The sequence below is a fragment of the Gopherus evgoodei genome, chromosome 22, assembly GCF_007399415.2.
Source record: "Gopherus evgoodei ecotype Sinaloan lineage chromosome 22, rGopEvg1_v1.p, whole genome shotgun sequence".
In the NCBI taxonomy this organism is placed as follows: Eukaryota; Metazoa; Chordata; order Testudines; family Testudinidae; genus Gopherus; species Gopherus evgoodei.
In genome coordinates this window covers 13,187,831-13,212,948 of record NC_044343.1, presented here as the reverse complement: position 1 = coordinate 13,212,948, position 25,118 = coordinate 13,187,831, and the positions used below count along the sequence as shown (strand labels likewise).

General features: G+C 43.9%; 1 protein-coding gene across 9 annotated transcripts in view; it reads left to right on the top strand.

Annotated features, from left to right (window-relative positions):
* The window catches only part of PIP5K1C (phosphatidylinositol-4-phosphate 5-kinase type 1 gamma), an 82,297-nt gene that overhangs the window by 17,496 nt on the left and 39,683 nt on the right, over positions 1-25,118 (top strand). For 6 of the 9 annotated variants that reach the window (XM_030540126.1, XM_030540129.1, XM_030540133.1 and 3 more), the window contains exon 2: positions 24,658-24,868. The exons of 1 other annotated variant lie outside the window; for it this stretch is intronic. In XM_030540126.1, the coding sequence (XP_030395986.1) occupies positions 24,718-24,868 (151 nt within the window). In that variant the 5' untranslated portion in view covers positions 24,658-24,717. Of the gene's footprint in view, positions 1-10,815; positions 10,845-24,156; positions 24,163-24,657; positions 24,869-25,118 lie in introns of those variants that run through there. 2 more of the 9 variants (XM_030540131.1, XM_030540130.1) reach the window with 2 other exon arrangements.

Here is a 25,118-nt window from a genome sequence, read left to right as displayed (position 1 = left end):
TTTTGCTGCCACCACCCAAATTATTTGAGTTATTTGGGAAACTCTGTTTACCTCTTCCCCTCCCCCCCCAAAATATTTCCCTCCCAAGTACTATAACCCTTCCCTGGGTAGGCTTGAGACACTTTTCCATCAAGTTTTTGGTGAGCACCAATCCAAACCCGTGGATCTTAAAACAAGGAGGAATTAACCATTCCCCCTCCTTTCCCTCCACCAATTCCTGGTGAGTTTAGATTCAATCCCCTTGGATCTTAAAACAAGGAAAAATTAATTAGGTTTTTAAACAGAAGGCTTTTAATTAAAAAAAAAAAAAGGTAAAAATTATTTTTGTAAAATTAGGATGGAAAAACTTTACAGGGTAATTAGATTTAAAGAGTTCAGAGGAACCCCCTCTAGCCTTAGGTTTAAAGTTACTGGAAACAGAGAGAAACCGTTTAGCAAAAGGAACATTTACAAGTTGAGAAAACAAAGATAAAACTAACACCCGTTGCCTGGCTGTTACTTACAAGTCTGAAATATGAGAGACTGGTTCAGAAAGATTTGGAGAGCATGGACTGATGTCTGGTCCCTCTTAGTCCAAAGAGCACAAACAAAAACCTTCCCACCACCAAGATTTGAAAGTATCTTGTCCCCTTATTGGTTCTTTGGGTCAGGTGTCAGCCAGGTTACCTGGGCTTTTTAACCCTTTACAGGTAAAAGGATTTTGGTGTCTCTGGCCAGGAGGGATTTTATAGTATTGTACACAGGAGGGCTGTTACCCTTCCTTTATAGTTATGACAGCATTTTTAAAGGGAGTCAGTCAACTAAATAACCACCCTTCTTTCTGAAAACTCCTTACCTACAAGTGTTACAAATAACTCCAAAATAAACGTGATTGAAAGATTAAAGGAATGTTTTTCAGTTTTACCTTGTGCGTGTAAGAGCGCTTTGTGTATAGTCAGTTTCACGGCTTCCCCTGTTAAGTCAGTCAGTTCCCTGTGTGTTTGTGTGTTTCATGCAATAACAGGAGAAATTTTAAACTAAAAAGAAAAGGGGAGGGGGAAGAATAGGAAATGTGATTGAAAACCTACGCAAATTGTCCGAGGGACTCAGGTTAGATGGAACACCTGAAAGTACTTTTTTTAACTGTCAGTTTCAAATTGAGGTCCCTTTAAAGGGACAGCTTCCCTTCCTGTATTTACTCTGCAATGGTCCTTCTCACCATCTGTCCACATATGTGTTGATGGACACCGTGTTGAAGGCTCAGTAGAGTTTGTTGACAGAAATGCAAACTATAGAAACAATATGTAAATTCAAAGCTGGAACTAGGATAAAAGCAGCCTTGCAACTATTCCAGGGTCTTCACGCTTTCGAGAGTTAAGAAATGATGTCCTGTTGAATTGCTGGGCTAGTGCTTGTCTAGGCAGAATGCAGAAGTAAGGGTAAAGTTTCACTCTGGAATCCTGTTTTCTGGCTCCTGTTGGTTTTAAATCAAACATATGTAATATTATTGTGTTCGCAAGGATTGTTCTTTGAGCTGTCAGAGCTGAGATCTGGAAGATTAACCAGGATTTGTTGCATTCCTAACTTTATTACATAATGCTAAGACCATCGATTATTAGATGTGGAATGCAAATTATGTTCCATTCTCTACCACTCAGTCTTTCCTTTTTCCAGTAATGGTTTATTAAATCTCTGCATGGAAGCAGGTGGGAAGTTAATTCTTCCAGTGTAGAGGGTGTTGGTTTTTATTGGGTTTGTAGGATATCTCCCCTTAGACATAGCATCTGGGCATCTCTTCTGTCTTCAGTTTGTCTTTTGTGAAAGAAAACTGATTATGCAGCCTCCTTCTCCACTTCGGTCTGTCAGGGTTGAATGTCTGTTGTTTTTTTTTCACTTCAATATTAACGGGAGTGACTGATGGATTAACTTTCTAGGGCTCTCTTCTAAGAGAGAGGCTTCTGGAGCAGTAATGCTGGAAAATGCTTATTAAAGAAAATGAGTATCTTGGGGGAAGAACATCCTGAGATGTTGCTAATTATTTTTTGTGGCTTGTTCACTTATTAATCATGTGTAACTATAAATAACCCTTCCTTCTCATCCCAGCACCCCTCAAAAGGCCACTGAAGTCCCTCCAGACCTGAGCTTTTATTATCAAAGTCCTGACTCTGTGCATATTGCTGAACAAGACAAAAGTTATTGCAATGAGATGCTGCCAATCTAAGGAATGGAATCAGGAGGCCTGTTTTGCTTCTAAATCCTAAACTAGAGTTACCTATCATTGTGTTCTGGGTGAGCAGGGATGGCAACCCCAGATTAATGCTAATTTTAAGAATATTTGGAGAAGAAATGGTGAGGGTTAAAGTAGAGGACTGGACTCCTGAATTCTGTTCTTGAATCTGCTACTGATTCCGTGGCCTTGGGGAAAAGTCACTTAATGTCTCTGCCTCTACTTCCTCATTCATAAAATGGGCATAAAGCTAGCTTTCACAAGGTGTTGGGGCTTCGTGTTTGTAAAGTGCTTTGAGATCCTCAGATGGAAAGGTACAATGGATGGACAAAGTTGCTTTTAAAAAAGCTGAGTGACTGAAATTAACTTTTGGAAAAAATAACTTCAGAGTTCATGAAAACACTTCTATTAATGTTGGGATTTGTGAATCTTTTTTCCTTTTAAACCATCCTCTGCAGTGTTGTACTAGTGCATAAAAACCAAAATGTGAGACTGACTGTTAATCAGCAACCAGAAAGCTAAAACTGACCAGTATGAATTTGCAGAAGCAATAAAAATTAAGTTGGATTTGCACTTTGAGTGTGTCCAACTAAAGGGACAGACTTAAGTTTTTCTGTGCCAAGGTGATGTGGAAAACCTTTTTAATCTGTGATAGGGAGTGTCTGAGCCTGTTGTTAAAGAAGAGTAACAGGCACCTGGATTGAGGGTGATCGTTTATAAGAGCATTTGATTGCTACCAGTTCTGCCTAGAAATACGTTCACCAATGTCTGTAGTTAAAGTAGCCTGACGCTTTCCATATCAAGCCCTGGTTTCAGTTGCTTGCTAACCATTTGGGCTGGACATTTCCATGTTTGCTCTTTCCCTCAGGCTGACTTTTGGTTCAGTGGTTCAACCGTTTCAGAGAATGAGGGCAAGAAAAATAGTTTTGCCAGTATTACACCTTGTTCCATTGTTCCTTTGAGCTCTGGCATCCCCATCCTTTGAAGTAAGATCACGAAACTTGAAAGGGTGATAGTGCTGGGGTCAGATAACTGCCTTTTGCTTCCCCCTCCCAGGATCCACTTTCACATGCTCAGCAGAGCTGATTAACATTTCTTTGGTCATGGTGCAAGCCCCCACTGAGCCTCTTTCGTGGTGGATACAGAGCTAGAGCTCCAGACAGGGATCACAGCAGCCACAACTCCCTTTGTCTGAGGAGAAAAGTTCATTGGGTTGGGAGTCAGGAAAAGATGATGAGTTCTAGTCTCTTACTCCTGGGGGAATTCTGTGCCGAAAAAATAAAAAATCTGCACACACATATTTTAAAATTCTGCAAATTTTGTCAAAACAACACTCTATAATCATGCCAGTTTCGATTATTTTGGCAATTTATTTCAAAATACCTGTCAGGAAGTATGTCTGTATTGTTACAGACACGCACACGCATTTCCCCCCAGATGTAGAGAGTTAAAGAAACTCTAAAGACAACCCAGTTCCTGTTTCTCTGCCCCCTCCCCCTCCTGAGCCCATCTGGGGGCCCCCCATCCAATAGACCTGAGAGGATCCAGGGAAGAGCAACAAGGATGATTAAAGGTCTAGAGAACATGACCTATGAAGGAAGGCTGAAAGAACTGGGTTTGTTTAGATTGGAAAAGAGAAGACGGAGAGGGGACATGATAGCAGTTTTCAGGTATCTAAAAGGGTGTCATAAGGAGAAGGGAGAAAACTTGTTCATCTTAGCCTCTAAGGATAGAACAAGAAGCAATGGGCTTAAACTGCAGCAAAGGAGGTTTAGGTTGGACATTAGGAAAAAGTTCCTAACTGTTAGGGTGATCAGATGTCCTGATTTTATAGGGACAGTCCCGATATTTGGGGATTTTTCTTATATAGGTTCCTATTACCCCCAACTCCTGTCCCGATTTTTCACACGTGCTGTCTGGTCACCCTATTAACTATCAGGGTGGTTAAACACTGGAATAAATTGCCTAGGGAGGTTGTGGAATCTCCATCTCTGGAGAGATTTAAGAGTAGGTTAGAGAAATGTCTAGACAGGATTTGGTCCTGCCATGAGGGCAGGGGACTGGACTTGATGACCTCTCAACGTCCCTTCCAGTCCTAGAATCTATTAATATGAATCTACGAATAAAAATTTGACACAGCTGTATTAGTTAAATGGGAGTAATACATGCCAGGCTAGGAGTATGAGAGAGAATGCTGCTCAGCGGGCTAGAGAAGCTGCCTTGTTTTTATCAGTCTGCTTTTGAGCAAACTTGCAGATCTATACCAGGAAGGGCCTGTTCTTCAGCTCAGGGTTGGCTTGGCCATGTTAGAGGCGCCTGTGTGAATGGTGTACAGTGTTGTGTAGCTAACACAGCCATACTTCTCAGCTTAACAGCTGAGTCATGGGGTGTCATACCTCATTGAAAGTTCCTCTGGAAATAGGATTTCTACTGAAGTTCCACCTTTAAGGTTCATTATGGTCTTTGGCAGCTCACTTTGAGCTTGTTTTGTTTTAGCAGTTTAGGTGCCTTTTAATAGGACATCATGCAGAACCATTCCAGTATCTTAGAACAGCGATGGGCATTATCCAGTCAAAGGGTGAGAGTGGGACATGGGAAGTGTTGGTGATGAGCAGCTCAATTTCTGAGTGTTAGATTTCCCTGAGGTTTCATTGTGCTTGGGTTGTAGGACTACATGATTGTGCCAGTCATTAGGTGTCAAGCTTATTTTGGGAGTAGGTGATCTTGAATGAGACTTCACGAAAATCTACTAGTGTAGGCCCTGCAAAGAGCATGTGGTAGCTGTGTTGGTCCCAGGAGAGACAAGGTGGGTGAGGTAATACCTGTTACTGGGCCACCTTCTGTTGGTGAGAAAGATAAGCTTTCGAGCTCTTCGTCAGGTCTGGGAAATGAATTCAGTACGTCACCACTGAGTACAAGGTGGAAGCACCTTGTCTCTCTAGGTGCAGGTAGAGACATATATACAGCCATGGGAGTTTGGCAAACTCCTGGTTGTAAGTAATTCAGGAAAACCACTGAGATATATTCAGCAATAGATATAACATGCCTCTTCACCGTTTTGATTCTCTCTTTTTCCTGTATTTGTTGCACGTTTTTAAAAGGCCATCACCAGCTTGAAAACCACATTTGTCTGAAAATGTTGGGCGTGTTATTTATCAGGACAGAAACTCTTCAGGAAAAAAAAACAGTTTCAATAAATCTAGTTGAAACGTTCTCTTTGAAATTAACCTCAAATTAGGTAAAATGTTAATGTCCCCTTCTCTTCTCCTTCTCCCCCAGCCTCTTCAGTGTTGTAAGCACCAGTCTCTGGCAACTGGAACGTGCCTCCTGAAGGAGAGGAGTTGTGCTAGGCTGCTCACAGATTGAGTAAAGGGCAGCATGTTCAGTGACACATGTTGTTACACAGCCCCATTCACAAATCCCCTTTTCGTCTGTGCTGTTTCGAGCACCCCCAGGAAAATCTCCCTGTCGTGCAGCATTAGCAAGAGCAGAATTAAATCTTAGAGGATTTAGACAAGCAGCTTTTGCTACAAAACAGGTCAGAAAATACCCCACCCGCTAAGAAAAATCCAGGTACGTTTCCTGAGTGATGCATAAGACATGGCCTTAGTGTTCAGACAGTTGCTTTTACTGTGAGCGAAGGGTGTACCTCTTTGGGGTCTGATCTTGTGCTGAGTTCCCACTGACATCAGAGTTGTACTTGCTTACACCTGCGCTGAATTTGACTGTGGTAGTGCCAGTGTATTCTGGTACTAGGGCAGTGAAATTCTGGATATACTCCTCTTCCCCACTAGCACTGGATTAGAGGACTCTTTCAACATACTTACCTTTAGTTCTTGCAATCATTAGTTTCTCAACTCGGTGTCTACCTTTTGCCCTTCCAGAAGGCCAGAATATTTCTCTATGGTAGAAAAATGTCTTTAGCAGTCTGGGGGGAGGAGTTTGTATGTAGTTAGTAAATGTAACTTTTAGGCTTAGAACAGTGGTTGGTAGTAAGCAGATTGCTTCGTTCCATGCTTAGAGGCGTCCCCTCTAGCAAGACAGTGTAATGAAGGAAATAGTTAATGAACATGTCAGTCTAATTTATCCCTCCTCCATCTTTCTCACGCAGTGCAGAGGTTCTGATTTTATCATTCCGTGAAACACTTTGTAAGGGGGAAAATCCACAGTATTTCAGTTCCCACTTAAATTTCCTTCTCCTTTCCATCTGCTACTGTGTCCTTGTGAGCAGCACACCAGGTCTCCCTGCCCCACCAGATGTCTCTAAAACCACTGGGGCACAGCGTGAAATACTGAAGGTATTACTACGGTAATGGCGCTCAAAGTGATTGGTTAGTATGGAGAAATGTTGCCTGGTGCTGTTCTCCAGGACCATTGGCTACAGGGTCTTTGTTCCTCTGGTTAGCAACAGTTAGTGATACTTTGTCAGTTGAGTGGAGGTCTTTGATTTGGCTACAAGGGCAGATTCTTTGTTCATTCCTAACTCCAGGGTCAGCCGTAGCCATATTGTCATGCTAACTCTGTAGCTGAGGACTGGCCGCCATCTCAAACGCTGTTGGTGGTCAAGATTCAGAGGGCACTCAATGGGTTGATTTGCTGTCGCTTGAGGAAGCACCCTCAACCAGCGCTAGCCCCTCTCTGCAGTGCAAAGCTGTGAGGTTTGGAATTGAGCCTTGTGCACCTATCCCGCTGGAACATGTACCATTGCAAAAGGGGTGTGTCTGGAGAAATAGAGTAGGGTGGTAGCTAAGGGGAGAGTTACTGCTTTCCCAGTCTGTGATGTCAGGTAGGTTGGTGGAACTCATGAACTCACTAAATTGTCCCCTTTATTAATATGTTTGAAGTTAGAAGGAAGAGCCCAGCTCAGTTCAGTATCTCTCCTTGCCCAGAGACTTTAAAGCTGCTTATGCCTTGCTTTCCTCCAGGAATCCATGGTGTTTTAAACTACAGACTCTCCCCATATTTGCAGAGACCTATACCCGACAATGGCCTGGTCTACACTACGCGTTTAACCGAATTTAGCAGCTTTAAACTGATTTAACACTGCACCCATCCACACAAAGAAGCCTTTTATATTGATTTAAAGGGCTTTAAAAACTGATTTCTGTACTCCTCCCCAATGAGGGGAGTAGCACTGAAATCGGTATTACCGTGTCAGATTAGGCTTAGTGTGGCCGCAATTCGACAGTATTGGCCTTCGGGCGGTATCCCACAATGCACCATTGTGACCGCTTTGGAAAGCCATCTAAACTCGGATGCACTGGCCAGGTAGATAGTGATCAGCACGGACTGTACGGGAGATACTGGATCTGATCGCTTTATGGGTAGACAAATCTGTTCTATCAGAGCTCCGTTCCAGAAGACAAAATGCCAAAGCATTTGAAAAAATCTCCAGACAGAGGCCACAGCAGGGACTCAACACAGTGCTGCGTGACAAACATAACGGAAAGCCAAAGAATCAAATGGACACTCATGGAGGGAGGGAGGGGGGACTGAGGACTCCAGCTATCCCCAAGTCCCCGCAGTCTCCGAAAAGTATTTGCATTCTTGGCTGAGCTCCCAGTGCCTGAAGGGTCAAAAACGTCCCGGGTAGTTCAGGGTATATCTCGTCATTTTACCACCACCACTACCCCTGGTGAAAGAAAAGGGGGAAAAAAATCGTTTCTCGCCTTTTTTCAATGTCACCATATGTATACTGCATGCTGCTGGTAGACGCAGTGCTGCGGCGCTGAACAGCAGCATCCCCTCCCCTTCCTTTCCTGATGGCAAATGGTACAAAATGGTGGAAAACCATCCTCATCATCCTGTGAGTGCTCCTGGCTGGCCTCGGTGAAGTCGGCCGGGGGTGCCTGGGCAACAATGGGAATGACTCCTGGTCATTCCCAGCAGATGGTGCAAAAGAATTGAAAACCGTCCTCATCATAGCAACTGGGGGCTGAGCTCCATCAGCCACCCCCCCCCCCCCTTTCATGTCTAATGAAGAATCTGTACTGCCTGGACTATCACAGCAGTGGGAGGCTGCCTCCCCCTCATTTTATCTCACTAAAAAGTCAGTGTTTCTTATTCCTGCGTTCTTTATTACTTCATCACACAAATGGGGGGGACACTGCCACGGTAGCCCAGGAGGGGTGGGGAAGGAGGGAAGCAACAGATGGTGTTGTTGCAGGGGCACCCCCTAGAATGGCATCATCATTTCTGTGAGATCTCTGGGGCTCTGACCTGGAGCAGCTGTGCTCTCTGGTTCTCTAGTACATTTGCCCCATATTGTAGACAGGACTGACTCTATTTTTAGACAAAACATAAAGAAGAGAATGACCTGGGGAGTCATTCCCGTTTTTGTCCATGCGCCCCCGGATGACCTCAGCGAGGCCAGCCGGGAGCACCCATGACAGCAGCAGACGGTACAAAAGGACTGATAACCGTCATCGCCAATTTCCAATTGCAGATGGTGCTATAGCTGGTAACTGTCTCTGCTACCTTGCAAAGGCAAATGAATGCTGCCGTGTAGCGCTGCAGTACCGCCTCTGTCAGCAGCATCCAGTACACATACGGTGACAGTGACAAGGGAAAACGGGCTCCATGGTTGCCATGCTGTTGCGTCTGCCAGGGCAATCCAGGGGAAAAGGGCGCGAAATGATTGTCTGCCGTTGCTGACACGGAGGAAGGATTGAGTGATGACATTTACCCAGAATCACCCGCGACACTGTTTTTGCATTGGGGTCTCAACCCAGAATTCCAGTGGGTGGGGGAGACTACGGGAACTATAGGATAGTTACAGGATAGCTACCCACAGTGCAACTCTCTGGAAATTGATGCTAGCCTCGGTACATGGATGCACACCACCGAATTAATGTGCTTAGTGTGGCCACGTGCACTTGACTTTATACAATCTGTTTTAAAAAAACCAGTTTATGTAAAATCGGAATAATCCCGTAGTGTAGACATACTCAATGACACCAAAAAAACAACTTCCCCCGCCCCCCAAAACAAAACCAGACCCACTTATGGACCTTTTTCCGTAAGTCAGGTTTGCATAACCCAGGGAGAGTCTGTGCTTTGCTAAAGTGTGTGGATCTGACAGGGAGAGGAATTAATTCGGAGCTGAGTTCTAAGGCCTTTGAATATATCTGCTCTTGTCAGGCTTCTCCAGGTGAGCCTCATGCTTCAGTATAGTGTTGGGAATAGGCCGTCTGCTGTCTTGTGGGACAGTTCCCCTCCCCCCCACCCCGATAGCTTTTGAACATTCAGAATGACATTGATTGACCTCTGGAGACATGCTTTGCGGGATGTTCAAGGACCTTTATTTCCTCTGCTACAAATCTACATGGCAGTATAATGTGCTGCTAAGGTGTGTCTGTCAAAGGGCATTGAACATGTCGTAGATGTAGGCAGATGGGTTTCTGTCTCCAAGAGCTTACAGTTCTTATACCACCGTCATCTTGGGAGAAAGGAGATCCAATGGTGTTGACAGATTTTGACCTACAGACTAATTTGAGGCAGCCAATAGTGAACACTTGATTTTGGAGGTTGTAGTAATGGGAAGCCAAGGATTAGGAAAAGGGTTCCCTTCCTTCACCACTGGCTCATTGGGTGACCTTTGGGGAAGTCACTCCCATCTCTACCTGTTTTTTCCCATCTGGAAACTGGTGACTACACAGGTGTGTTAGGAAGTTTGCTTTAATCTCTGGAATCCTCCAATGACAGGTGGCACAGAAGGGGAAAGAAATACTATTTTTGGTTAAAATCTCCACTTCGTCTTTAGTGATGAAAAGCTGTGTGAACATCCCACTGGTTTACATAATGATGCAGCTAAATGTGGAGCAGTGTATTCTGGTATTGTGTATGTTCTTCTTGATTAGATTTTTGTTTCATTTTCCAGATGACCGGTCATACAGTTCATGCTAAGCTCTCTGAAAAGCCCTTCCTAGCCATGCAACTTATTTAAAACAGTAAAATAGCTCATTGTTTTAAATTTCACTGCATTTGTTCTGCTTATTCAGAGCTGTAACTGGCCTCTCTGCTGTAAATGCTTTCCTGGTTAGTTGTCAAGGAGACGTTTTAACACAGAATGTATAGCTCAGCAGTTCGCTCTGTGGGAGGAATGCTGCGCTGTAGTGAGTCGGAGGGAAGGAGCATGCCCTATGGTGAGAAGTAGTCTAGGCTTGGAGTGGATGAGTTAACTGCTATCCTGCATCATTTTGTGATCCTGGATAACAGCAGATTATTTCCTGTGACAGCATGAGTTTCTGCTGAAGAACATCTTAGAAATAGCCTGGTTAGATGCCTTTTTTTTACTGCAGAAGTATCCTGTTTGTTGCAGTCATTTATACTAAAGAGATTCCTTGAGTAAGGCATCTTGTCCCATGGCTCTGGTTATGCTATATAACGCAGTGTGCAATGATCAGCTCAAGGAATCTATGGGTACAGTTCAGCTGGTCTCTTCCTTGCTATGGGAAAGTTATTCAGGAAACTATTGTAGAGCAGTAGTCACAGGGGAGCTCTTTCCTCTGCCCTAGGTTCACCCAATGTAAGAACATAAGAATGACCAGACTGGGTCAGACCAAAGGTCCATCCAGCCCAGTATCCTGTCTACAACAGTGGCCAATACCAGGTGCCCCAGAGGGAGTGAACCTAACAGGTAATGATCAAGTGATCTCTCTCCTGCCATCCATCTCCATCCTCTGACAAACAGAAGTTAGGGACACCATTCCTCACCCATCCTGGCTAATAGCCATTAATGGGTTTAACCTCCATGAATTTATCTAGTTCTCTTTTAAGTAAGTCTCTCACGCGATAGGGCAGGAAATCTAGATATTATAGAACTGGAAGGGACCTCAAGAGACCATCTAGTCCAGTCCCCTGCATTCGTGGCAGGGCTAAGTATTACCTATACCATCCCTGACAGTTGTTTGTCCAGCCTGCTCTTAAAAATCCCCAATGATGGAGATTCCACAGCTTCCCTAGGCAATTTAGTGCTTAACTTCCTAACTGTCAGAGTGGTTTTTCTTAATGTCCAACCTAAACCACTCTTGCTGCAATTTAAGCCCATTGCTTCTTGTCCTATCCTCGGAGGTTAAGAACAACAATTTTTCTCCCTCCTCCTTGTAAGACCCTTTTACATTCTTGAAAACAGTTATCATGTCTCCTCTCATTCCTCTCTTCTCCAGACTGAACAAACCCAGTTTTTTCAATCTTCCCTCATAGGTCATGTTTCTAGACCTTTAATCATTTTTGTTGCTCTTCTTTGGATTTTCTCCAATTTGTCCACATCTTTCCTGAAATGTGGCTCCCAGAACTGGGCACAACTGGGTTTCTAGTTGAGGCCTAATCAGTGCGGAGTAGAGCGGAAGAATAACTTCTCATGTCTTACTTCCAGTACTCTCATTAATAGATCACAGAATGATGTTTGCTTCTTTTTTTTTTCTTTGTAGTAACGGTGTTACACTGTTGACTCATATTTAACTTGTGACCCACTATGACCCCAGATCCCTTTTTGCAGTACTCCTTTCTAGGCAGTCATTTTCCATTTTGTATGTGTGCGACTGATTGTTCCTTCCTTCCTAACTGGAGTACACCTCTACTCCGATATAACGCTATCCTCAGGAGCCTCAGGTTTATAGGTGAAACCACGTTATATTGAACTTGCTTTGATCTGCCGGAGTGCACAGCCCCCCGTCCCCCCTCGAGCAGTGCTTTATCGCATTAGAACATGAATTTGGATATAACGGGCGGTGTTACCTCAGGGTAGAGGTGTACTTTGCATTTGTCCTTATTGAATTTCAGACCATTTCTCCAGTTTGTCCAGATCATTTTGAATTTTAATCCTATCCTCCAAAGCACTTGCTACCCCTCCCAGCTTGGTATCATCTGCAAACTTTGTAAGTGTACTCTCTCTATACCATTATATAAATCATTGATGAAGATATTGAACAGAAATGGACCCAGAACTGATCCCTGTGGAACCCCACTCCTTATGCCCTTCCAGCATGACTGAACCATTGATAACTACTCTCTGGGAATGATTTTCCAACAAGTTATGCCCGCACCTTATAATAGCTCCATCTAGGTTGTATTTCCCTAGGTTGTATTTCCTTGTTTATGAGAAGGTCATGCAAGATCATATCAAAAGCCTTTCTAAAGTCAAGATATACCTATCTATCACTTCCCCCCTCATCCACAAGGCTTGTTACCCTTCAAAGTAAGCTTTCCGGTTGGTTTGACACGATTTGTTCTTGACAAATCCATGCTGACTGTTATTTATCACCTTATCTTCTAGGTGTTTGCAAATTGATTGCTTAATTATTTGCTCCGTTATCTTTCCAGTACAGAAGTTAAGCTGACTGGTCTGTAATTCCCTGGGTTGTCCTTATTTCCTTTTTTATAGATAGGCACTAGATTTGCCCTTTTCCAGTCTTCTGGAATGTCTCATCTTCCATGACTTTTCAGAGATAATTGCTAATGGCTCAGGTATCTCCTCAGTCAGCTCCTTGAGTATTCTACAATGCATTTCATCAGTCCTTGGTGATTAGAAGACATCTAACCTGTCTAAGTAATTTTTGACTTGTTCATTCCCTATTTTAGACTCTGATCCTACCTCATTTTCACTGCCATTCACTATGTTAGACGTCCAGTCACCACCAACCTTCTTGGTGAAAACCGAAACAAAGAAGTCATTAAGCACCTCTGCCATTTCCACTTTTTCTGTTACAGGTCTGTCGCATCTTACACGCATTTAACATGCGCAATTTCAGCTTTACGCGGTCGACAAAAACCAAAAAAAGAAAAATAACGATTTTAGTACTGTAACTGTAGTGCGGCAATTCTTCCTGCCATTCAACTCAATATAATTTTGACTATATGCAGTTTTCGCTTTACGCGCTAACCACGGAACGGAACCCACCTGTATTGTCTTCCCCCCTCATCGAGTAATGGGCCTATTCTATCCTTGGTCTTCCTCTTGCTTCTAATGTATTTGTAGAATGTTTTCTTGTTTTTGATCTCGTTTTGTGCCTTGGCCTTTCTAATTCTGTCCCTACACACTGGTATTTGTTTATATTCATCCTTTGTAATTTGACCAAGTTTCCACTTTTTGTAGGACTCTTTTTTTTTTTTTTCAGTTTTAGATCACTGAAGATCTCCTGGTTAAGCCAGGGTGATCTCTTGCCATACTTCCTATCTTTCCTACGCAGGGGGATAGTTTGCTCTTGTGTCCTTAATAATGTCTCTTTGAAAAACTGCCAACTGTCTTCAGTTGTTTTTCCCCTTAGACTTGCTTCCCATGGGATTTTATCTACCGAGTTTGCTAAAGTCTGCCTCCTTGAAATCCACTGTCTTTATTGTGCTGTTCTCCCTCTTACCATTTCTTAGAATCATGAACTCATCATTTCATGATCACTTTCACCCAAGCTGCCTTCCACTTTCAGTTTCTCAACCAGTTCTTCTGTATTTGTCAAAATCAAATCTAAAACAGCCTCCCCCCAGTAGCTTTCTCCACCTTCTGACATAAAAAATTGTCTCCAATATATTCCAAGAACTTGTTGGATAATCTGTGCCCTGCTGCTGTGTTGTTTTCCCAACAGATGTCTGAGTAGTCCAAGGCCCACATCACCACCAAGTCCTGTGCTTTGGATGATTTTGTTAATTGTTTTTTACAAAAGCCTCAGCCACCTCTTCTTCCTGGTTTGGTGGTCTGTAGGAGACCCCTACCATGACATCACCCTCATTTTTTACCCCTTTTATCCTTATTCAGACTTTCGAGAAGTCTCTTATTTCTACCTCAACCTCAATCCAAGTGTGTACATTTTTAATATATAAGGCAACACCTCCTCCCTTTTTTCCCTGCCTGTCCTTCCTGAGCAAGCTGTATCCTTCTGTACCACTATTCCAGTCATGTATTATCCCACCAATTCTCGGTGATGCCAACTATGTCATAGTTGTGTTTATTTACTAGCATTTTGAGTTCTTCCTGCTGATTCACCTGTACTTCTTGCATTAGTATACAGACATCTAAGATACTGATTTGATTCTCCCCCACAATATTCTGTCTTGTCTACCTTATTTCTGCTATAACAGCCCATGCTCCCCCCCAGATTCCAACCCTTCTCCCAGGTCTTCATATTTCTGACTTACCTGTGGACTTTGGTCACCTGCCTCCTTCGAACCTAGTTTAAAGCCCTCCTCACTAGGTTAGCCAGTCTGTAGCCAGATATGGGGGAGTTCACAGCTATAGACTGAGCCAGCAAGAGGCACTAAAGTGAGTATCCTGGGATTATTGAAGCTATTCCAGTCCCACTTTATCTTGAGCAAGACCGTGTACAGTGTGGTATAGAAACTGTTTGGGGGGGGGCTCATAGCTCTCTGTTGTTGCAGCGTAGTAATATTTATATTACGGTAGCACCCAAAAGCCCTAGTCCAGATCAGAGCCCCTTTTTGCTAGGTGTTGTACAAAGGTAGATTATAGCAAGACATTTTCTGCATTGAAGAGTTTACAATCAAAATAGGCAGGACAAAAGGTGTGGGAAAGAGATTTATCTATTCTGAGTCCAGATAGGAGCATTGTGATCATCTGTTTACACAGGAGATCACACTAGGTCAGAGAACTGCCCCACAGTAATTCCTAGAGCAGATCTTTTAGAACAGGCGTTCTCAGCCTTTGTCTTTCTGAGGCCCCCCCCAATATGCTATAAAAAATCCACAGTCCACCTCTGCCACAACAACTGTCTTTCTGCATATAAAAGGCAGGGCCAGTATTAGGAGGTAGCAAGAAGGGCAATTGCCTGGGGCCCCGTGCCACAGGGGGCCCTGTGAAGCTCAGTTGCTCAGGCTTCGGCTTCAGCCCATGTGGTGGGGCTTCAGCTTTCTGCCCTGGGCCACAGCAACTCTAATGCTGGCCCTGCTTGGCAGACCCCCAGAAACCTGCTTGGGGTCCCCCAGTGTTCCCCGGACCTCTGGTTGAGAACCACTGTCAAATAACTCTGAATCAATAACCTGTCATCTTCATTGTTTATAGCTCCCACAATTTTTGTCATCTACAAACTTTATTAGTGGTGATTTCACATTTTCTTCCAGGTCATTGATAAAATTGTTAAATAGCGTAGAGCCAAGAACTGAACCCTGTGGGATGCTACTGGAAACACATGCTCTACGACAGTTCCCTGTTTATGGTTACATTTTGAGATCTATCAGTTAGCCAGATTTTAATCCTTTTAATGTGTACCATGTTAATTTTATATCGTTCTAGTTTTTAATCTAAATGTCATGTGGTACCAAGTCAAATGTCTTAGAGAGGTTTAAGTATATTACACTATTACCTTTTATCAGCCATATTTGTAATCTCATAAAGAAAATCAAGTTAGTTTGACAAGATCTGTTATCCTTAAACCCATGTTGATTTGCATTAATTACATTACCCTCCTTTAATTCTTTATTAATCGAGTCCTGAACCAACAGCTCCATTATCTTGCCCAGGATTGGTATCAGGATTGGCCTGTAATTATCCGGGTCATCCTATTTACCCATTTTAAAAATTGGCACAACATTAGCTTTCTTCTAGCCTTCTGGAACTCTTCCAGTGCTCCAAGACTTATTGAAAATCAACATTAATGATCCATCGAGCTCCTCAGCCAGTCTCTAAAAATTCTTGGATGCAAGTTATCTGGACCTGCTGATTTTAAAAATGTCTAACTTTAGTGGCTTCTGTTTAACATCCTCCAGAGATACTACTGAATGGCATGTTATCACCATACAATGAGAATATATCAGTTGTTTTTCTCAAATGTAGAACAGTAATATTTACTGAACTTTTTTGCATTATAATTGATAATTCTACCACCTACCTTGAGTAATGGACCAATACCATTGGCAGGATTCTTTTTATTATTGTCCTTAACTCTGCTGGCTATAGATTTTTCCTTGTGTCCCTTTCCTTCCCTTATCAATTTTCTACAATAGTTGACTTCTGATTTATATTATTACTGTTAATTTCCCCTTTCTACCATTTGTTGTATTATTATTTTTTATTTGTTACAGCTGCTCTCACTTCCTCTAAACCAGGTCAGTTTTTTAACCAGCATAGCCTTCTTCCTTGGTTGCTGGTTTGTGGCTTTTGGGGCATCTGGTATTCATTGTCATTTTTCTGGTTAAATTCTTCCTCGAACTGATTTGGCTCACAATTGTTTTCAGCTTTGTGAAATTCATCCTATTAAAGCACCGTGTGTGTGTGTGTGTGTGTGTGTGTGTGTGTGTGTGTGTGTGTGTGTAATTATTTATTTATTTACTGGTCTGGACTTCATTCATCTTGCACATTATAAATGTGATCAAGTCTTAATCACTTGTACACAAGCTAACATTAATTTTTAGTTCCTTTTTATCTGTTAGGACAAGGTCTAATATAGAATTCTCCTGTGTTGGCTACAACACTTTGAGTTAAGAAATTGTCATGTGTAATGCTTAGAAATTCCAAGGATGTTTTAGTACTGGCAACATGAGACTTCCAGCGTTTGTCACTCCAGTTGAAGTCCCCCATGATCATACAGATTTTTCCCCCTACACTTTTTATAGATAGGCTCATAAGGTTAGCGGTCATCCTGTTTCTTAGTGTGATTTGGTTGTCAGCCCAACTAATACCTGATCTTGTATTTTATCTGTTAGAATATTGCTTCTGAATTATCAGTTACTCAGAAACAGGATAATGGCATTTTTGACAGTGCCACTCTCCCTCCCACTTTGTCCACTCAATCCTTCTTAAATACATTTCAACCATAGATTTTCACATTCCTGTTGTGCGGATCATCCCACCAGGTTTCTGTAATACCACCTGGATCGAATTTATGTTCACAAATGAGCAATTCCAGTTCTTGTTTGTTACCCAAACTCCTAGCATTGGTGTGTAGGCAGTTCCGGAATTCCTTCTCTTCATGTCCTTGATTTGATATTATTCTCAACATCTTGATTTGTGCCAGCGGAGTGTTTATATTTTCCCTCTTTTTACCCTCCCCTTTCATTATTAGTTTAACCCCCTCCTGACTTTTCTGACCATTCTGTTCCCAAGGTGATTGGTTCCCCCTTCTGCTGCGGTGGAGGCCATCCAAACTATCTAGAACTCTCTCTCCATAGAAGGTGGACCAACATTCCACAAAACAAACCCCTAAACAAAAACTTTACTGAGCCAGTGATTGACTTTGATAGACTTCTGTCTTCCTTCGTTCATTGGACAGGAAGGATTTTGGAGATGATTGCATGGATATTCTTCAGCACACTTGTATGCAACATAAAATCAGAGTGCAGAGGATGATAGTTGGCTAATGGCATGGTAGTTCCTCGTGGTGGCGGTTGGTTTTTACATTCTGTCAGGGAGTAGAAGAATTAATAGGCGTAGAGGAGGGAAGGAACGAACGGAGGATAAGGAGAGGAGTATGGAGGACCAAGCAGTTGAAGCTGTAGTGGTGGGACAGGAAGGTAGCTGGACATTCTCCCTCTCTGCTGATTGATTGGCTGTTTACTCCAGAGGCCAAATTGAAGTAAGTAGTCTGATGCTACCACTTAGATCCAGGGGCCTCTGAAAGTCTCCCGTGCAACCTACTCCAGCCAGTGGCTGTGGAAAGCTGGATGCTACTCAGTTCCACCCTCTTCAGTGCAGCTTGCTTGGATGGTAAGCTCCAGGACTTGAGCTGTATGGTGCTTATAAGGCACCATGCTCACTCATGGTGCTGTAAAATGCCTTGTCTACACACACAGCTGAACTGGTGTGACTTGTTTTATAGCTAGTTAGTTAAACAGGTGCAACTCCTATGTATAGACAAGTCTAAAGTAGCTCACTGAATTGTCTTGAATGCTCTAGGGGAGAATGGATTCATTTCAGTGTATAAAGTTTGCTTGTCTTTTACAGGCTCGTCTTCTGTTGTCTGTCGCCATTAATGAGTACAATCTCTCGAACTGCTTTGCTTCTCTCTTTCCGTAAGCTCACTAATGGCGCAAACTGCTGAATTTTCTTTGTTCTGGATACAGTTAGCCACAGCACCGCCTTGCAGGGATGGTGGGTTACTTTACGTATAGCATCCTAAGCAAGCTGTGTTGTTTTTTAAAGGGAAGGCTTATCTATTTAACAAGGTAAAGTAGGTCATTGTAGATCAGTGGGAAGGCCAGTTTGTAAATAGCCTCCCCTTCAGAGTGAGGTTACTCTGTTTTCCCTCTAATTACTGCCCTCATGTTGTGCTGCTGGGTAAGAACCAAGACTGCGTGTTGTGGGGACAAGATGGAGGCTCTCTGAGGTTGGCTTCATCCCAGTCCACTTTCCCATTTGATGCACTCTGAATGCCTGCACTGCCTTCTCCTCTACAGCCTTGCCTGGCTGGCTTTTCTACTTAGGATGCTTATGATTCTCTGCATGAGAAGCATTTTTTGGGCATCTTTTCCGAATTGCTTTTTCCTTAATTTCTTTTTAAGATCGGTCTCTGACAGAAAAGAACAGCATAGTGCCATCTCTTAAGATGGGTGTTTCATTTCCAGTACTTCCCACCATATTTCTCTTATAACATTTCTAATATGTGTGTTCATTACCTTTTATAGCTCATACCTCTGCGCTCTCCACTTTCTCTTCCAGTGCTTTGTAATGTAATATATTGACAAGAACAAGCTGCAGTTAGAACTGACTGTTCTAACGAGATCTTCATATTCTTGTTGCTCTCTTTGCTTCTCCATATTGTCTAGACAGGTTAAGAATGTGCCTGGTTCCTTGGTATGTAGGCAACTCAAGAATTACTTCTCTTCATGTCCTTTGGTTGCTTGATTAATATTGTTCTCAGCATCTCAACTTTGTGACCTCTGAGTGCTCATCTCCTCCCTCTTTTTACCTTCCCATTTTATTAGTTTAACCGCCACCTTATACAATCGGATCTTCCTCCTGCAATTCATTTTCATTCAGAGCGGATCGAACAAACATAAAAATGTTTTGTGTACATGCATTGCATTATAGTAGCATAACATACAATCTTGTAGCTGATTGGAAAGGGTCAGCATTGAAGAAATGTTAGGCTTGTAAATGTCACTGCTATTCATAAAATTAAAATTATTAGTCAAGTGCTTTCAGACACTATCTTCCAAAGTTTAGTTGTGTTGCTACTGCTGAAATGGACAGCCAGTGGTGATCAGCCAAAAGTCTTCTATGCACCCTCTATTGCATTTTTTTTTTCTGGTGGTATCAATGTAACTTTCTAATAAAAGGCTATGTGGTATTTCATATTCAGGAGTGTACTTATTTACCACATCAGAGGTTGATTGTACCAATTTATGTAAGTGATACTTTGAGTAATAAAATGTGCCAATCCTGCATCTGAGGCTATAAATGAGTCCTAGGTAAATTCACCAGCTACTCAAGCTTTACTTCCTTGGCCTTGCCCTGCAGAGCATCACAGTAGCAATAACATTGGTAGTGGAAGGGGTATCTTCATTATAGGACCCAGATCACATGCTTGTAAATGTTCTGAAGGAGTTATCCCTTGGATAGAAACTTCTCGTGACTCCTAGCTCTGAAGTGAACATTTTTGGTGGCTTGGTCAAATTTCTATCTAGCTGTTTTTGAGGAATAGCTTTGAAAATGTCGTCTTTACTTGTTTAGCTTTTCAAGTTCCTTCTTTGTGCTTAAAGACAAACCTGGTTTTAAAACTTCAGTCTTGCCATAGGTTTTGGCCAATGAGGGCAAGGGCCTTTTTGTCTTTACTGAAATTTGGCTTAGAGACAGTATATAGGTGATGGTCTAATTTTTAAGGCTATGTCTACACTAAGCACCTTTTAATGACACAGCTGTGCTGTTAAAGCCATGCCACTAAAAGGTGTGCAGTGTAGCCGCTCTTCGTCAGCAGGAGACCTCTCTCCTGCTGACAAAATAAATCCGCTCCCACCGAGAAGCGGTAGCTTTGTCAGTTGGAGAGCTCTCCCACTGACAAAGCGCTGTTCGCACCAGCACTTTTTGTCGGTAAACTTTTTGTCGTTTGAACAACGGAAGTGTGGTGTGGACAGGACCTCCAATACATGTGCACACCCAAGTGTAGACTCTTGGGAAGGCAGCATGGTCTGGGAGGCAGAAGCACTGGGTTCTATTCCTGCCACTGACCTGCTGGGTGACCTTGGATGTGTTCCTTCACTTGTCTCCATCTGTAAAATGGGAATAGTTCTGAAATCTCTTTGTAAAGTGCTTTGAGACGTGTGAATAGACTAAGCTAACCTAGGGCTAAGCTAAACAAGATTCTTGCACCTATTTAGATTGAATTGTCTTGGGAGTTTACAACTCTAGATTCAAGCCAGCCTTTTTCCCTTGCCATGTTTACTGAAAAAGTCACGGATCACAGCACAGTGAGTATTCAACTTAAACACCCTGCATAGTGAGGAAAAATTGTGGCTGCTTTGGGAAAACGTCTGATTACCCTTCCCCCTCTAAAAATCCCCAAAACAAAACACCTTCTCTGAAACACCTGAACTGTTTTGGCTGAAACTTTCCAAATAAATTGACCCTGAGATAGACACCTGGCATAAAGAATTTTAACCCAGTTGCTTAGTTTGGCAAATGCTTTATAAGCATCTGGGAACAGTAAGGTTGCCTAACACTTTCCTAGCTGTGTTGCTACTGGTTCCGCTTATAATATTTAATAGGGGTGTATTTGATTGTTTGTTTGTTCCTGATATGACTTCTCAACCCAAATGTTACCAGTTTGCCACTGTGTTTAAATACCTGTTAAGTTACCCGGTGTCTCCTTCCATGCATTCTTCCTGCTAGGCAACTAGGGCTGGAAGTTGGCCCCACAAATAATTGTCAGTGAGGAGGTTCAGCCCATCAGAATTTAGTTCATCTGCATTTAGCACAGTGCAGTTATATTGTACTGCACTAGGGCATCCAATCCACAGGCTCTTTGAGTTAATTTCTATGAAAACTTTGCAGGTGTCATTTAAATCTTTAAGTGTTGCCTCATTTTTCCACCTGAGAGTACAGTAGTGGCTGTTCAGCGGGCTTTGGAGCAGATGACTAAAGTGAAGATTTTTTCTGTCATTGATTATATGGGTGCCAGTCTTAGACTCACTGCCATAAACTCACATTAGGGAGCAAGTGTGAAGAGTTTTTGTTATGGCCTGTTTCTCTTCTGTAAAGGATTGTTTTGGCACCCCGGAGTCTCCTGCTATAGAACTTGTGAGTGAAACCAGTTTGAGGGCTTGTCTACATCAGAAAGTTGCAGCGCTGGTGAGGGAGTTACAGCGCTGCAACTTTGAAGGTGTACACATCTGCAGGGCATCACCAGCGCTGCAACTCCCTGTTTGCAGCGCTGGCCGTACTCCCGTTTTGTCTCGGGTGTAGAGGATCCAGCGCTGGTGATCCAGCGCTGGTAATCAAGTGTAGACACTTACCAGCGCTTTTCTTGACCTCCGTGGAATAAGCAGGTATCCCAGCATACCTGAGGAAGCGTCTGGTAATCAAGCAGGTCTCCTTCCCTGCGGTTTGCAGGGGGGTTCGGGGAACGCGAGAGCAAACCGCGGCGAAGCTGGTCTCCTTTCCCGGTTTGCTCTCGCGTTCCCCGAGCCCCCGTGCAAGCAGGTCTCCTCCCCTGCGGTTTGCAGGGGGGTTCGGAGAACGCGAGAGCAAACCGCGGCGAAGCTGGTCTCCTTTCCCGGTTTGCTCTCGCGTTCCCCGAACCCCCTTTGAAGCCGCCCAACAGCGCTGCAGTGTGGCCACATCTAACACCACTTGCAGCGCTGGTTGCTGTAAGTGTGGCCACTCTGCAGCCCTGGCCCTATACAGCTGTACTAATACAGCTGTAACAACCAGCGCTGCAAAATTGTAGATGTAGACATACCCTCAGTTAAGGTGTTTGTTTATATTGACAGAGATAGAGAGAGATAGATTCTAGTCTTTAACTAAATCAAACCCAGTGGATTAGTCTATAAATAAAATAAATCGGTCTGTCTTCTTTTATATCTAACTGCAGTTTTTTCATTAGAATGCCAGAATGTGCCAGGATTCTCTTTAAAGGGACATTTGACATCTGATACACTAGATCAGCTGTAAATTTCAACTGTGGCTGAGAGTTCCAATAGAACTTAAGGGACTGAGGCACCCAATATAGGTAGCTTTGAAAATTCAGCCTGTATCCTGTCCTTCTAGTGTTTTGTGGGCCACTTATTGGTAGTTTTATGTTAGTGTCATAGGTATACAGATCGATCTGAATGTTGCTTGACTGCAAGGAGGATACGTCCCTTGGGACTTGCCTTGATGTTGGTGAAGTAGGATGCAAATAATAAATGGGGTTGTTTAACTTATGCTTGATTGATTGTTAATGAAACAACTAATTTCTCTCCAGTGTGTCTAGTCTCAGTTTAAATACACATGATTTTTCAAGGATGTTGCAGCATAAATGAACGCTGAAAGTAGAAAAAGCCAGCCCCCAGAATCTCTCTGTATAGCTCTGTAAATATGCATGGTGCTTTCAGAAATAAATCCAGTCCTTGCCCCAAGGAGTGCTTATTTTGGAAAAACCAGAAATTGAGACAGCAGCCAGAGGAAGAGCCAGGAAAGGGAAGGGTTAAGGATTAAATCAAACAGAGATGGGAATTGCATTGTGCTGCAATCAGAATTCTCAGCTTTGAACGTTGTAAAGAAGTCAGTCAAATGTACAGAACATGCATTGCAAAAAACAAGGGCTGAGATGGAGACGGGCAGAGAGTTGGAGTTACAGTGGAGTAGCCTTTGTATGAAGTGGCTGTCTTGAAAATTCTGCCATGTGAACATGGACGTCTCAAGTTACATTGAGTAAGACTGTTTCAATTAGCTTGTTCAGTGTGAAAACTTCCTAAAGGAGAGCTCCAGCTCATCCATAAACCCAAGTGTTGTGTTGTGGCTATATTACCCCTGGAGCTAAAGTTGTCAGTTTTTTTCACCAGGCCATCTGTCAGCTTACTTAAGAGATAAGCACAGCCTAATACTGCACACTGAGTAGCCAATGGAATACTTTCAGTTTCTGCCCAGACTACTTTTTGTTTTTTTGTTGTCCCCTGAAACAAAATATGTTCCAAAGAGCCGTGATCCCTTGCCCCAGGTGGTTGGTTTGATCACCCCTACTCCAGACAATCAGTGGGGACTCTGCACTTGGAACACAGACAACATTAGACACTCCAGATGCTAGGCACTAAAGCAGCTTGTGGTAATTATCACAAAATTTAAAGATAATCTCTTGCTCTGGAATTCGGACAGTGTGCAGAAAGATTAACTCCCGTGGAACACAAAGCTGTAGGAAAAGGGGCCTTAGCCTCTACCTTCATACAGTCAGCATAGAAAACGTAGCCTCTCGGGCTCAGATTCTTCTCTGTTACACTGTGCATCTCCAATGAGTTCAACAAGGCTACGCCGGTGTAACTGGGAGCAGAATCTGACCCTTTGAATCATGCCTTCAAGTAGATGGCATGTTTGTTGGCATTGAGAAGAGGGGCCTTGTCCTGAGGAACTTATGGTCGGGATAAGCAGCACAGGCACATGACCATGTTGTGACCTAGAAAGGTTGTGAAAGGATTTTCTGATTGCTCGTCATCCTAGCGGAGGTTAGTCCAAGGAGCTCTGAAGTGGGAGTGAGCGATACGATTTATGCAAAGAACAGTATCGGTTGCTGAAGATAGTGCAGTGGTATGGAATCCAGGGCCTTTTTGCTCCTTCCTACTAGTCATTTACCTGTTGCACTTGAATAAGATACAAGCCACGGGTCGGCAACCTATGGCACTCTGCTGCCGGCCTGGCGTTCTGTCCGCCGTCCCCCTGCCAGCCAGGGTCCTGGCCACTGGTCCCGGGGGCTCCTCTGCCGGCCTGGGGTCCTGGCTGCTGGCCTGGATGAACGGAACCCCGGGGCGGCAGTGGGCTGAGCGGGGCCGGTGGCAGGGACTCCAACTGGCAGGGGCCGGCGGATGGAACCCCAGACTGGCAGCAGGTTGAGCAGGTTGAGCAGCTCAACCCGCTGCCAGTCTGGGGTTCCATCCGCCGGCCCCCACTGTAGGTCTGGGGTTCCATCCACCGGCCCCTGCCAGCCCAGGTCCTGGCCGCTGGCCCCACTCAGCCCGCTGCCAGTCTGGGGTTCCGTCCGCCGGCCCCTGTAACTGTAAAATGTATTACTGGCATGGAAAACCTTAAAGTGAATAAATGAAAACTTGACACACCACTTCTGAAAGGTTGCCGACCCCTGATATAAGCGGTTCTGTTTGCCTTGAGCAATCTGCCTATGACCGGTTCAGCTCCAACTGTGCTAGCAACATGGGGAGCCCCGGGCGTGGTCAGCCTACCATCAGCATTCAAAGCACCAAGGTGCCTAGACCTGTTCTGTGGAAGCCACTGTTGGCCTGTTGATGCCAGGTCTCCTCATATTGCTAACACGTGGATCTTGGGCCGTGGATGCAGTGGTAAAACTTTTTGGCTTGTTCTTCAACAGGAATATTTAAAAACAAATGAGATCATCTTCTAGCACAGAGTTGGGAAAACTACAGGCTAGATGTGGCCCGTGGGACCATCCTGCCGCCTCAGCTTGCCATGCTGCCAGTGCTCTGGGCGGTGGCACTGCGATCTTCTGCTGGACAGTGCTGCGGTGTGGCTGGCTCCGACCAGGTGGCACGGTTGTCAGTCCTGTTGCTCTGAGTGGCATGGTAAGGGGGTGGGGAGAGGGGGGTTTGGATAAGGGGCAGGAGGCCCGTAGAGGGCAGTCAGGGGATAGGGAGCAGTTGGATGGGGCAGAGGTTGTGAGGGGGGAGCAGTCGGGGGATGAGGAACGGGGGGTTGGATAGGCATGGGAGTCCCAGGTGGTCTGGCAGGGGTGTGGATAGGGGGTGGAGCAGTCAGGGGACAGGGAGCGGGGGGCAGATAGAGGGTGGGATCCCAGGAGGGAGTGGTCACGGG